Below are 13,400 nucleotides of genomic sequence, written 5' to 3' on the forward strand. Positions count from 1 at the left end.
TCTGTACAACAAAAAGGGTTCCTCTGCTCTCCTGATCTTACCATCATACACCAATGCCCCTTAGCCCTATCCATATTACTGAGAGTGGACACAGGAAAATTTTATCCCATGTTCCCTTAAGAGCTGTATGCACCAGAGAATGGTCTGTTACCTGGACACTCAGTTGCTGCACAGAGAAACTTAGTCATTTCCTAAAATCTGTGGTTGATTTTTCCATCTTGTCCCAGAGGAAACATCATATAAAATGCTGTGGGGTACAGTTTTGCTAAGATTGTACAGAATGCTGTGGTGGGAATGGTTGCTTACTTTCCTGTTTTGTTTTTAGCACATTATTAAAAACTACCAGGAAATCTTGGTCATTTGTCCCTGATGTACCCGAATGCATGCAATAATCCATGTGGATTCTATTTGCCTTGATATCTAGCTCACAGGAGAAATGTTGGCTGGGGATGAAATGCCATTAAGCATATATAACAGGTGTTTCCAAATTCACTAGCAGTCAGCTCCAATTAAATACTCATTCTCCTGACACAGAATTCTTTTCTTTCACTGCTTAACAGAAAAGATCAAAACTCGTTTCTCTGAAAATCTCAGAAGCCATGAGCTTCTCAGATTGAAATCACTTTCTACATGATTTTTCTCAGATAGCTTTACTACCTTCACAATACTTGGATCAAGCATATATTTTATTCACAAGGTTATAATAATGATATGTTCTGGAAAAGAAAATGTCTCTCACCATCAGAATCAATCTTTTCTCATTGTATAATATTGTCAGGATCCACAATCCATCTGTACTTGGTAGTGGTGGAGCCTTGATTGAAATGCTGTTACGGATGCAGTTGATTTAACTGTGAAGTATCATTACTCTTTGTCAAAACAGATTTCACTGGCAACAAAATCATTAATTGTTTTTGCACCATGGTTATATTGTTAATCATTTAAATCCATAATTATATGGTGTACATTAACTGGGCAAAGCACAAATGCTGATAATTACCATGAAGAGCTATTTTCATTATTTAGCTTTCGCAATGAAGAGTTTATGCAGGCTTTACATGGCACACAGTAGACTTACAAAAATAATAATATGATCAGTCTGGGGGGCTGCAGTTTCTCCATTTTTATGGCATTTAATTATGACCTAGCTATATATTGTCCCTTTAAATTTGTTGGCATGAAATGGATTTATCTACATTCTGAATTATCTGATACTAGATCACTATTGTAAAAAATGGGTTACGTTCCTATTTCTCCTCTTTAACTCCTTCAAGTACTGCAGGCAGCTAGTTCTGATGTTGTTCAAATTCTGCATATCCTATTTGAGCATTTAAGTTTGGTAAGATAAATCCTATACAGCATTTCACATATAATATGCAGTGTGCTAAGTAGGTATTTAAAATCTCCTAAATTCACTCTAAAATGGTGATGTCACTTTTCCAACTCACACTGTGAAAACTAACAACCCCCAGGGATTTGGGTTTTATTCCTGATAGAAATCTGCAGACAGAAAAAAAACCCATTAGCCAACACCTTTGAAGATCAGTGACCAGGTCTGTCATTTACACTGAGTTAATGAAGATACCACTATGTGACAAACACAGAGAAGATTGGCAGGAAGAGATCACAGTTGCCATGAGTCTTTCACCTCATTTCAAGGACTCCACATTAGGCATTCTCAGTAATCAAAATTTAGAAACACAAAAGACATTGACTCTAAAGAAGGAAACCATTCTTCTGGAGAAAAGCTGTTTATGAGTTAGATGAAAAACAAAAATATGCAGAAAAGCCAGTAGCTCAGACCATCCTACAGTCTTTAGACTGTAGAAACTAAGTTTACTTCATAATTTTCAGGCTACTTAAAAATATATTTTAGACATGTTACCCTTCTTCATATAATAGCTATTTTCATAAAATATCTATTTCAGCCTGACTTAGGTAATCACAAGGCATCAAGAAGTCAAATTTTTAAAGATGCTTTGTACAACAAAATGTAAATTAAAATTCAGAGAATTAGCATTGTTATCATAATGTTTACCCATGAAATTAACACCAGAGGTAATTCTGATACCTTTGCAAAATTATGATTTTAGATGCATTGCTTAAAATATAATTACTTTATATAAAATTTTGTTAAGTGTTTGCATCACAACTATTTCAGAATGACAGATATAACCTGATGATTAATATATAGCAATCTTAATACAAATTTGCATTTTTGGGACATTGCACTGGAGTGAGTCAGTTCTTTTGAATTATTCACAATTGCAAAGCTGCCAAAACAGGTTTAAATTTTAACTATGCAATATTGGTTTAAAATTAAATTCCATAAAACATATGTAACTCCATATGAATTAGTGCATAAAATAAAAACCACATATTATTTTAAATGCATTTACCTGTTTCTAAGTTGTAAGATGACAAAAAACCCCTCCATTTCAATATTTTCTTTTCTTTAGCACACAGGCTATTTACATAACACTTAGATTAAACTATGTGAGCATGTCCTTATTCTTCAGCATGTTTTAATCTCATTGATACAACAAAGTGTTCACAAAACACAGTTACTCTCCTGAGTCTATAAGCTGCATAGAAGTCCACACTGGTCACAGAGCACGGGCTCTGTTCTGTGACTGTACCTAGACACACCACCATGATGATGAACAGGTGAAAGGTTTCAGCAGCTCTTGCATCTGTTCCCCTCTCAGAGGTGCATCCTTTGACCCAGGTCCCCATACAATTCCCATGTGAAGTGCTGCTGTAATGACAGCTTTAGTGTAAAAGGCAAGGCTAGGCAAGGAGCAAACCTTAATGTAATGTAGCATCCCTAATGACAAAAACTATCCATTAGCTTAGCTCCAGTATTTTATAGTGCATGCAGACATCATTATTAGCAGCCATAATCACCTCCATCAATAATGATTCATTCAAGATTGGCATCTTCATCCTAAAAACATGTTAGAAACACATTTAAAAATATTCCTGACACTAATGGGAATGGATTCAGCACACATTTTTATCCTTTTATCACATGATTTTGCACACCTCTTCCCTGTATATTTGCCATTTTTTGCTGTTTAAAATCTGATTCAGTCCTATTGAACTATCCTTCCCTTGAGACACATCTGTGCATTTTGGTGGAATCACAGCAACAGTCAATCACTTTTGCAGCCTCATGCTATTTGGAGCTTTCTTGAGTCTATGAACTGCTTTACCTCCAAATATTATTATTTTTTATGAAAATCTGACAATTAATTACTGTTTCTGGGATCTTAAAAAATCTCTGTATGTTCAGTGACAATAGGGTCATTCTCATTTTCCATTCTTTCTTGAATTCCTTTATTTAAATCTAAATTAATGCCTAAAATGATCTTCCTACACTGCTGCTCACCTCTGTAAGATTCAAGAGTCTTCTCCTTAGCGCAAAAATTAAGTATTTGCATAATTCTGTAAAACAAAAACCTGCAATGTGTATGTTTTACTGAAAGCATATTGAGTAAATGCAGAGTGTGATAGAAAGAAACAGAAAAATGCTACAAAGAGCATTTAAGCCGCAGTGTCCTGCTGTTAATAACAAACCTTTGGAATTAGCTGCTTAGCCAAGTGTGTAAGCCAACATCAATTAATCTATACATCTATATTTCTTTTTTTCTTTATAGAAAGCAGAGATTGCTGTTGCGCCTCTGACCATCACTTTGGTACGAGAAGAGGTCATTGATTTTTCTAAACCTTTTATGAGTTTGGGGATATCCATTATGATCAAAAAGCCCCAGAAATCTAAACCGGGAGTGTTTTCCTTCTTGGACCCTTTGGCGTATGAGATCTGGATGTGCATAGTCTTTGCCTACATTGGTGTCAGTGTGGTCCTGTTCCTAGTTAGCAGGTTTAGTCCATATGAGTGGCACACAGAAGAACCAGAGGATGGGAAAGAAGGACCCAGTGACCAGCCTCCCAATGAATTTGGCATATTCAACAGCCTCTGGTTTTCCCTGGGTGCCTTTATGCAACAAGGATGTGATATTTCCCCAAGGTTTGTGTCAAATCTTTTTGCATTTGCATTTTATCTTCCACACTGAAGCATAAAATCTTCCTTCGTTAATTTTCCTGGTAATGTTTTGAAGTTCATTCTTCAGGAAGCCTTTTTTTTTTTTAAATTTTTAATAGCCATGATAAGAGCAACAGATAATCTGCTTTGAATTTCAGTCATTATTATTATTTTACTGATGTCATTGTGCATAAACCACAAACAGCTCTCAGAAACAGCAGGTGCACACAGGGGAAATTCCACTGGGTTGACTTCAGAAGAACTGTGTTGTTGCTGGATTAGTTACCATTGTGTTGCAACCATGAAATGCACACAGTTGAGCTGAATGTCTGCCTTGCATCAAGGAATGTCCCACTTCTCTTTCAAGTTCTGCAGTGCTGCTTCGCAAATATTGCTGTCTGTGAGAGACAATATTTGACTTTCTGTTTCTGAGAAGCCACGCTGCATTGCTCAGGTGTGCCTTACAGAGCATATGCCTCAGATCTAGTAGATGATTAGTCCTATAATACATGATTAATCTATAATATATGATTATCTAGTACATGATTAGTCTAACACATGCAGTCCTGAATTTCTCAATGTTTTAAGATGTTCTGGAACTTTAGTGGGCACTAACTAAAGCTTTTTAATTAAACCTTATGACCCAATCCTTCAAATTTAAAGGCTTCATTTTAGCCATTTGCAGTGAAATGTTGAGTGTTCAGCATTGGCCTAATCCTTCTATTATTGAAGGTAGCAATAAAACTGGTAGTGATTAAGAGTGGATGTACATTACTCCTCAACAACCTTCTCGTCAAATCACAGTTACTGAAAAGGAAAACATAAATTTTAACTTAACAGAAATGTCTCTTTTACTACAAAATTCTTGCTTCTTAAATAAGAAAAATGTGAATGTTCAAATGATTGTAGTACCTTGTGGAATTTTTGAGAAGTTTGGGTGACAGGAACATTGTAATCCTAGAGCCAACATAATCCATGGGCAAATTTTTTTTTAAGAGGAAACAGAAAAAGCTACTGATTTGCAGCTACCATGCTTTACTTTTGTCTCCAAAAAGAGATTACCTATCCAGTATTTTTCACAATTTTTTCCTATTTTTAGGCATGTCCTGAAATAATAGGAACACTGAGATTACTGTTTGAGAGCAGTGATACTCATTAGTACAGTGGACTGTACTGTAGATATTAAGATTCAAGAGTAGAAACCTTTATTAATATTTCAAATGCAAATGATCATCCTCCCACTGATTGTTACTTAATAACAAATGTTCAGCAATAATGGTGCCTTCACTCTATCTCTCTCTTTCTCTGTCGCTCAAGAGACAGGAAAATGTGCATTATCTTATTCATGTTTAGATCCCTCTCAGGTCGCATTGTCGGAGGTGTCTGGTGGTTCTTCACGCTCATCATTATTTCATCCTACACTGCTAACCTCGCTGCTTTCTTGACTGTTGAGCGAATGGTCTCACCCATAGAGAGCGCAGAAGACCTCGCCAAACAAACTGAAATTGCTTACGGGACGCTGGACTCAGGGTCAACCAAAGAGTTCTTCAGAGTAAGTTGGAGCATCCATTAGAGCAGCTATGCCTACCAACTGCTCCCATAAGATGCTTGGAAATGTGAAATAATGTGACTTTGCAGTTATATGCAGTATAGTTTGTACCTCCTGCAATACTTCAGCTACATTTTTACCCCCACAAGACCATTTGTTGGAGATTTCAGTTTTTTTGATCTGTGGAAAGCTTATTGATCCTGTCACCCTGGGCAAAAGAGATGCCCAGGGGGATACTGAAGCCAGTGATAATTAAAGCAGCGTTGCACTATTGATTCATCTGAAGCTACAGTACTGAAGTGATGTGCAGCATTGAAAGCCTGTGATGGTAACATGGAGTCTTGCAGGTTTTGTTGCTGCTTATGGATTTGGCTGTGTGTAGTTTGCTTTAGGGTCTTGGGTGGTGGGCAGGAAATGCATTTTTTAATTTGCTGACTTTCAGATGGATAATGAAAAGAAAATTTAACTCGAGGGGATGTGGTTGGAGCATTAGGAAGTAGCCTAAGTAGCCATTCATATGCCTTTGCTGTCTCTATTGATTACTTCATTTTCATTTGCTTTCCTGCGTTAGTGTGGTTGGTATGTAATCCTCATCATTTGCCAGCTGGAAAGCATGGAGCTCGGATATCACAAGGAGTACATAATAAACAGTCCTTCCTGCTTTATTTCATGTGTTCAGCAGATGAATGTTAAGCTCAGCTGACTGAAGTGAGTTTAGTGTTTGAACACAGAAATGCTGTGAGCCAGTAACACTTCCTTGAAAATTACACAGCTAGGGTCATAATTTATGTGAAATGTGGAGATTAAGGAGTTTTTGGAATTTCAGGAAGATGGAATGGAAATTTCTTCTTATTGCCTACTTGAAAGGAGAGAGATCTGTGTTAGGTACTCACACACACCTTCACTGTTTTCAGTTTGGCCCCATTGAACTCAGTAAACCATTAACAAAATTTTCAATGCAATTTGGAAACTATAGACAATATCCATTTAAAGGCAGTGTCTCAAGTGAAATAACCTTTTTATTGCAACAGATATCCCCATAGAAGAGCTTGCAAATCTGTTCTATTAGCTGCAAAAACAGTATTTATAAGATACAAATTTCACTTAAGAAACACACAGTGATTGGACCTTCACATCCAGAAACTGATAAAGGAGTTCAGTTTAACCCAGTTTTCCAGATTTCTTCTGTAGACACTGGAGAAAGAAAAGCAGCCCTGTGCATGCTGTGTGGGACATGTGTGTTATGTAGAAATAAATCACACATTAAAGTATCTGCTTCTTTACTTGAACTCTAGAGGGATCCAGCTGAAATGGCTAGGGTGCTTGGTGCCTCATTTTTAATGGATACAGTTCACTGACAAGTTTCTAATGGCACCTGTCTTACTCTATAGTCAGGGTGTTGGTATACACAATATATATACATACACTACAGATGCTCTCTGGGAGCTTTATTTTTTATCCCAAGTGGTAGAAACTCATCTTGTGGTTCCTAGAAGCCCTGTTTTTATTCCAGATGTCTACAAAAATGTTGGTATCAAAATGTAGAAGGCCCACCTAAGAATTGAAATATGTTGGTACTGGTACAGCCAGATGTCCTGTTTTTTAATGAGTATAGTTCATCCTATTGATTATTTATATTCACCTCGGGTTCACCCCTAAACACTTCTTTAGTTCTTTTTGTGTAAAGTTAGGTATTTAATTCTTGAAACTCCAGTCTCAGTACATCATAAGTTGAGGTGGTAACCGCAATATATGGGTACCAATTGTTCATTCTACTAGAATAAAGCTGCGATAATACTTAAAAACATGATGCTGATGGCCGGTCAGATTTATGTAGTGTTGTATTTATTAACGTTGCATTTTCAGGAGTATCTAGTGCTTGCAAATTTTTTAGGTGATATGCAAAAATTAATTCCCAAAGAAACAATAGAGAACATAGGACTGGAATTGTTTTCTTAAGAGTTTCAAAACACTTGTACAAGCCATTGTATTGAAGTAATGACATAAGATATTTTGATGTAGAAACAATTTTGGTCACAAAAATTTCATGGCTCTTTTAAATCATCCTATAAACACAGAAACTTTTTCAATATTTTATGCCAGTCCTCATTTTAAAGAGAAGACACTATAATGAAGTAAAAATGTCTATGCAACAGCCCTTCTTTCACTTCAATCTTGAAGGGTTAAGAGAAAAAAGAAGAAAAATCAATGTTGCTCTTTTTATTTCTTCTTTTCTTTCAAAATACAGAGGGAAACATTAAAGTAACTACAAATACAAAATATTATTGCATATGCAAAATTTGAAGCTTAATCAAGATTTGAATGGTGTTGATCACTTTTTTTAAAAATGGTGCCGTTGAGGCCCTGCTTTCAAATTATTTCTAATCTCTGTCACAGTATAGTGATTTTTAATGGTACTCTGTTCTACTTCTGAAAATATTTTTCACAAAACAGGGAGAAAGATAAAAATATTGGCAGACAATATTGACACAAAAGCTCTTTTCATAATACATAAATTAACACCTAGCCTGAAACAATAGTACAAGACTTGTGTGCCAAGTCTAACATTTTGTGTGTTTGGAAGCAATTCACTTTTTGGTATTAGAATCATGTGTTTGCTGTCAGTGGTGATTATCTGGCTGAAGATGAGCCTTCAGGACATTTGCTCATCACAGTGTCATTTCTGATCAAAATGTCAGAAACTCTGAACACCTCTTCAGCCTGTTTTAAATCTGGATTGAAAGCGGAAAAGAGAAAATAATTTTAAAGCCAACATAAAGAAAAAGAGGAACTTTGATACTGTTAGCTGTTAGGTTCTCTTATTTTCTGGTTTAGATGCAGTGAGGGTTGTATTTTCCAAGCAGCTTGCTTAAGAGGGAAAGTAGTTAGTTTTAGCAGTTCTACTCAGAAAAGCCCAACATGAAAATTATCCCAGCTTGGCTGACTGCAGGGAAAGCTGCAATGTTTCCTCATATGATAATAAAAAATATCTATTGGTTCACTCTTCAGTTTTCACTCTGAGTTGACATGTAGAAATTGAATGTTAACAAATGAAAGTTTGGTAGAAGAAAATGTTCTTTCAGAGCATATACCTTGTTAGACTTTCCATATTTTTTATATTTTGATAGGCAAAGGAAACTAGATTCTATTAAAAAAATATTTAAATGCAACCTTTTTCAATTGATTTAGGGCAGTGTTTCCTCTTACTAATCAAGCTGGTTTATGTGCTGCATAGTTTTAAACGAAAGTGACCTGTTACATGGTTGCTTTATCAAGAATTAGATGTAATGGACGTTAAGATGTGAGAAATGTTTGGAAGCGAAGGCAGACAAAGGCAAGAAAATATTCTCGAAATTATGGCTGATTCATTACTACTCTCTTCCATTTTTCCTTTTTGTAAATTTAAATCCATGAAATTACATCAGTATTAAGCAAAAAGAATGCCTTGGTGGCTTAGAGTATGCTCTGCTCCCAGCCACTATTATGTAAATGTGAAGTAGCTGTGACTACAGTGGAAAGAAAGGGTGACAAGTCAGGATGTGATTATGGACATACACAGCTGATGTTGGTTTGAATGTTATTATATTTGACAGAAAGATAAAGTTATGAATACAGACAAACTAAAAAAGGAAAGCATAATTTATGATGTTCTGCTATATGGTATTTTTTTTGAACATTTTTGTTTAAATGCCACTTATTTTCAAGATAGACTTAGGTCCCGAACAAGTTATTTTCTAAGTAATAATACAATCATTCAGTCATTGGTAAAAAGAAGTGCTTCAGGGAAATTACTCCCACCTATAAAAAGGCTCAGTTCCAAGTTCTTAAAACCATTTTCAGTTTATATAATACTTAGATTATAGGATTTGGTATTTGTTTAAATAATCTAAGGCCCTTTGTTTTGGGGCTTTATAATAATGAATATTTTCCTGGAGTACTCAGCACAGTGTAGGAACAGGCTCATAGACCAAATCTTGCTTAGCTAGAAACTCCTCATGACTCAAATAAAAGCTGACTTGAGCATTAGGTTAAAAAGTCCTTTTTGCAGCATACGTAGGGGAAGACAAGTGCCATCTGTTATTATAAAAACACTGTGTAGTGTTCAGCTGACACACTGCTGGTTCGCATGTATGTATTCCTATTGCTGGAGGAAGCAAAGGAGTTGTTGAGTGAAGCTAATGAGCATGGGAAACTTCTCAGCCTGACAGCATTTCCTTCCCTTTTTTTAGTGAAAAATTTAATTTGTTTTTATTTTTTATGAAGAAGTTTTATTTTTGGTTAAGTATTTACCTGTAGTTACTCCATGCATTCCCAGACAGGCAAATTTCCAACTAATGCACTCTAAGCCATGAATTCTTGTGCATTCTTTGAGAAAGTACATTTCTTACTCAGTTATTGGCAGGATCAGAGTCTTTAAAATAAATCCACTGATACTGCAGTTCTAAAATCATACCTAATTCATTAAGAAAGATGCTTTAAGGCATTTTACTTCCTTTAATAGCATATTTGGTCCATCTTGTTGTTTCCATCTTTTATTGTGAACCATGTCTTCAAATATTGTATAGCTTTTCTGAATATGAATCAGAAATGAATTCTGGACTCTGAATTATGAAAGCAGAAATCTTACTTAAGCTATTGTGGTTTTGATGGTGTAAGAAGTGGGTGTTAGAGAAATGCTTTAAGATTCAGTGGAGTATTTATGGGGAGATTATTTTACTGTTTCTCTTAAGAGTACAAGCTTATTGTGGACATCTATTTTATATGTCATTCCCTAAAACACACTTTACCATACATTGACTGTGTGAACTTCGTTTATCTAACAGTAAATTCAGCTTTGCAGAGTTTTTTTCTTTGACTGCTAGAGGGTAGCCGAACTTAAAAATATTATCTGCTATTATAGTATTGATACTTTTATTTCTTGTCTCTTTTAAAAGAATGGAATTCAAATAAAACCCTTCTCCAAGATTTTCCCAACCGCAAATGTCTGAAAAATTAAGTATGATTGATTTTATTTGCGCAGTGCCATTCTGAAAGTTGCAACATTCTTTTGTTCTAACTTGTTTTTGATTTTCTCCAGAGATCAAAAATAGCAGTGTATGAAAAGATGTGGACCTACATGAAATCAGCTGAGCCATCAGTGTTCACTAGGACTACTGCAGAGGGAGTAGCTCGTGTCCGCAAATCCAAGGGCAAGTTTGCCTTCCTGCTGGAGTCCACCATGAATGAATACATTGAGCAACGAAAGCCATGCGACACCATGAAAGTGGGAGGAAATCTGGATTCGAAAGGCTATGGCGTAGCCACACCGAAGGGTTCTCCATTAAGGTGGGTGGAATAGTATAACAATATAAAATGTGTTGTTATAGTATTCCACCTTCCCTGATGTCCCTGATATAGCTCTTTTTGTTTTGTGTGTGGACATGGTATGTTATTTTTATTTTCTTCCATTTCATTCTTTTTGATCAACAAAGGTAACCATTTCTAATTGCAATATGGATTTAGCAGCTATAGTTGGCATATGTTTCACGGCCATATAAAAACCAAACTGGTTGAACACTAGCTACTTGAATTCAGCCTCAATAGAATTAACACCAGTTATTCTATTTCATCAGCTTTTTTCACCAAATTCAACCCTTTATAGGAGTATTATGCTTACATTTTCTGCATCAGTATCTGCATCGATAATATGCCTACATTTTATGTTTTGTTTATTGATCTTGACTGCTAATTTCTGAGTAAGAAGCTGCTTGTAACATCTTTTTTCAAATGTCATCACTTGGAGGCAATTAGTCCTTCATTAAAGCAACTTCATTAAAGTGCTTTTTTATTAAAGCACCTTCTTATTTAGAAAAAATAAGTTTGTGTTTCTAGCATTATGCATTTCAGTACTGCCTTCAAACTCACCAGTATTTTCTTTATCATGGTATCGAATGCATTCAGTAAAGTAGGAGAGTTTTTGATTCACAGGCAGAACATCATTTGCATTTCATTTAAACTGTCAGGGGACACAAGTCAAGGTACTAGCTTTGTATTAAAATTGGCGGTATTTACCATTCTGTTTCTTTAATGTTTAAGGCAACAAAACTTGCATTTTCCAGTGGTAGATTTGCCAGTTTTCTTCAAAGCAAAAGAGCAACTAGCAGTTGAAGGGAGTATGGCCTATGGAGTCTGACAGTGATAAGGTGCACATGGGTGGGGGAAAGGGAATACTACGTTGAGTGCTCAGCACCCTATTTCTCATGGTAACAGATTACACATTTGAGCTGATGATAACGGATTACAAAGGGGAGGAAGTAGGTGTAAGGGAAGAGTTTCAAGTGCAGATGGAGCCATATTTCTGTGGAGGAAATAACTAAGGAGCTATTTGTCTACAACTGACTGCAGAGGAGACATCATTACCAGTATGCAGATAACTAGACTCACTCATAACTCATCAGTTTAATCTGCACACAATACCACAAACATCAGTAGCTGTAACTGCATTATAGGGATGGTAAAAGGAGTATCATTAGAACCATTTCCATCCACAGCAAAAGAAGATTTGTATGTGCAGGGGAAAATCAGACCAGTTATTTCAGTGATTGAATATGAATTTTTGGTCCTTAACATTCAGGACCTCTCAGATTTAAAAACTGCCACCTTCACTGCTGAATAAAGTAGTAAGAGAACTTAAGGAGGTGAGAGAGGGAAAGTGACACTAAAAATATTAATTATATAGAAAAACATGTCCAGAACCCATAGAATAGTTAAAGGTAGAAGGCAGTGATAGTAAGAGAGGATGATCTATTATCTGGATATATTTTCAAAACACTTGTTTTTTATTTTACACTTCTGATAGAGTGATATCTCCTTCTCAGTGTTTCAGACAACCTAAGAGTGGTAGGCAGCTGCAGTTTAGGGTAATAAGGAAATGTCCATTGCTGACAGTCATGCTTTACTGTGTCAAAGCTAGGGCAAACATTTTAGGAGTACTTTGGCTGCTGTCATATATGTCCTAGCAGTGGGCTCTTTGCTTTAATCGTGCTTTGTGGGGTTCTTTAGTCCCTTTCCCTTTTTTCTGCAGAGTATTCAATACCAACAAGAGACAGCCTGTTATAATGAGCACTAATAGCCTGTGGAAGCTGGTTTGTGTCAAATTTGGGCTTGTTTCAGGTTTATTCAGTTGGCTAGACAAAAATACCTAGGAGTAATGGGGATGAGACGTAAAGCAGTTAGAAGAGGGTCTAGTAAGACTAATAAGAGCAGAGAGGAAGAAAATTACCATGATTTTAAGGATCCAGTGGGAAATCCTGGTTCCATCCCAGCTGAAGACCAATCTCCCAGACATTTCAGTGAGGCCACAGTTTCATCTAACTGGGAGTTGGCAACTATCATTAGGGTTATGTGATCAAAACCATGTTGTTTTTCACATCCTACCTTCAAATGTGTTTCAAAAAGGAGAATAGGAGAGATCCTACCTAACTTGAAAATTGGACCAAATCTTCTTTCAAGCTGTCTCAACTGGCTGTCCATGTCCATGCCTTTCCTGAGCCTTTCTTTCACATGTGCTGCTTGTTCTCCTGCTGCACCCCATTCCCTCTCTAGTCCCAGTGACAAACCACCAGTGCTGCTTACCTACTAAAAACATTAAGCAACACACTTAATGTTCTGGATGAAAATAAAGAACAAGCAATACCTGACATTTGTACCACCTCTTTCATGTATGTCTATAGAGAGTAGCATTTATGGAAGAGGGGAAAAGCTTCCTCCCCCTGTGCTTTTGAACAGAAGAGAGTCAGCTGTAAATTTTAACTGCATGTTTCAGTA

At 36.2% G+C, this 13,400-nt stretch overlaps 1 protein-coding gene across 7 annotated transcripts in view; it reads left to right on the forward strand.

Moving 5' to 3' along the window:
• GRIA4 (glutamate ionotropic receptor AMPA type subunit 4) overlaps nucleotides 1-13,400 on the forward strand; it is a 216,934-nt gene that overhangs the window by 163,424 nt on the left and 40,110 nt on the right. For all 7 annotated transcript variants that reach the window (XM_010400587.3, XM_010400583.3, XM_010400586.3 and 4 more), the window contains exons 11-13: nucleotides 3,660-4,030; nucleotides 5,399-5,597; nucleotides 10,672-10,919. In XM_010400587.3, the coding sequence (XP_010398889.1) occupies nucleotides 3,660-4,030; nucleotides 5,399-5,597; nucleotides 10,672-10,919 (818 nt within the window). The remainder of the gene's footprint in view (nucleotides 1-3,659; nucleotides 4,031-5,398; nucleotides 5,598-10,671; nucleotides 10,920-13,400) is intronic.

The sequence above is a fragment of the Corvus cornix genome, chromosome 1 (assembly GCF_000738735.6).
Source record: "Corvus cornix cornix isolate S_Up_H32 chromosome 1, ASM73873v5, whole genome shotgun sequence".
Classification (NCBI taxonomy): Eukaryota; Metazoa; Chordata; class Aves; order Passeriformes; family Corvidae; genus Corvus; species Corvus cornix.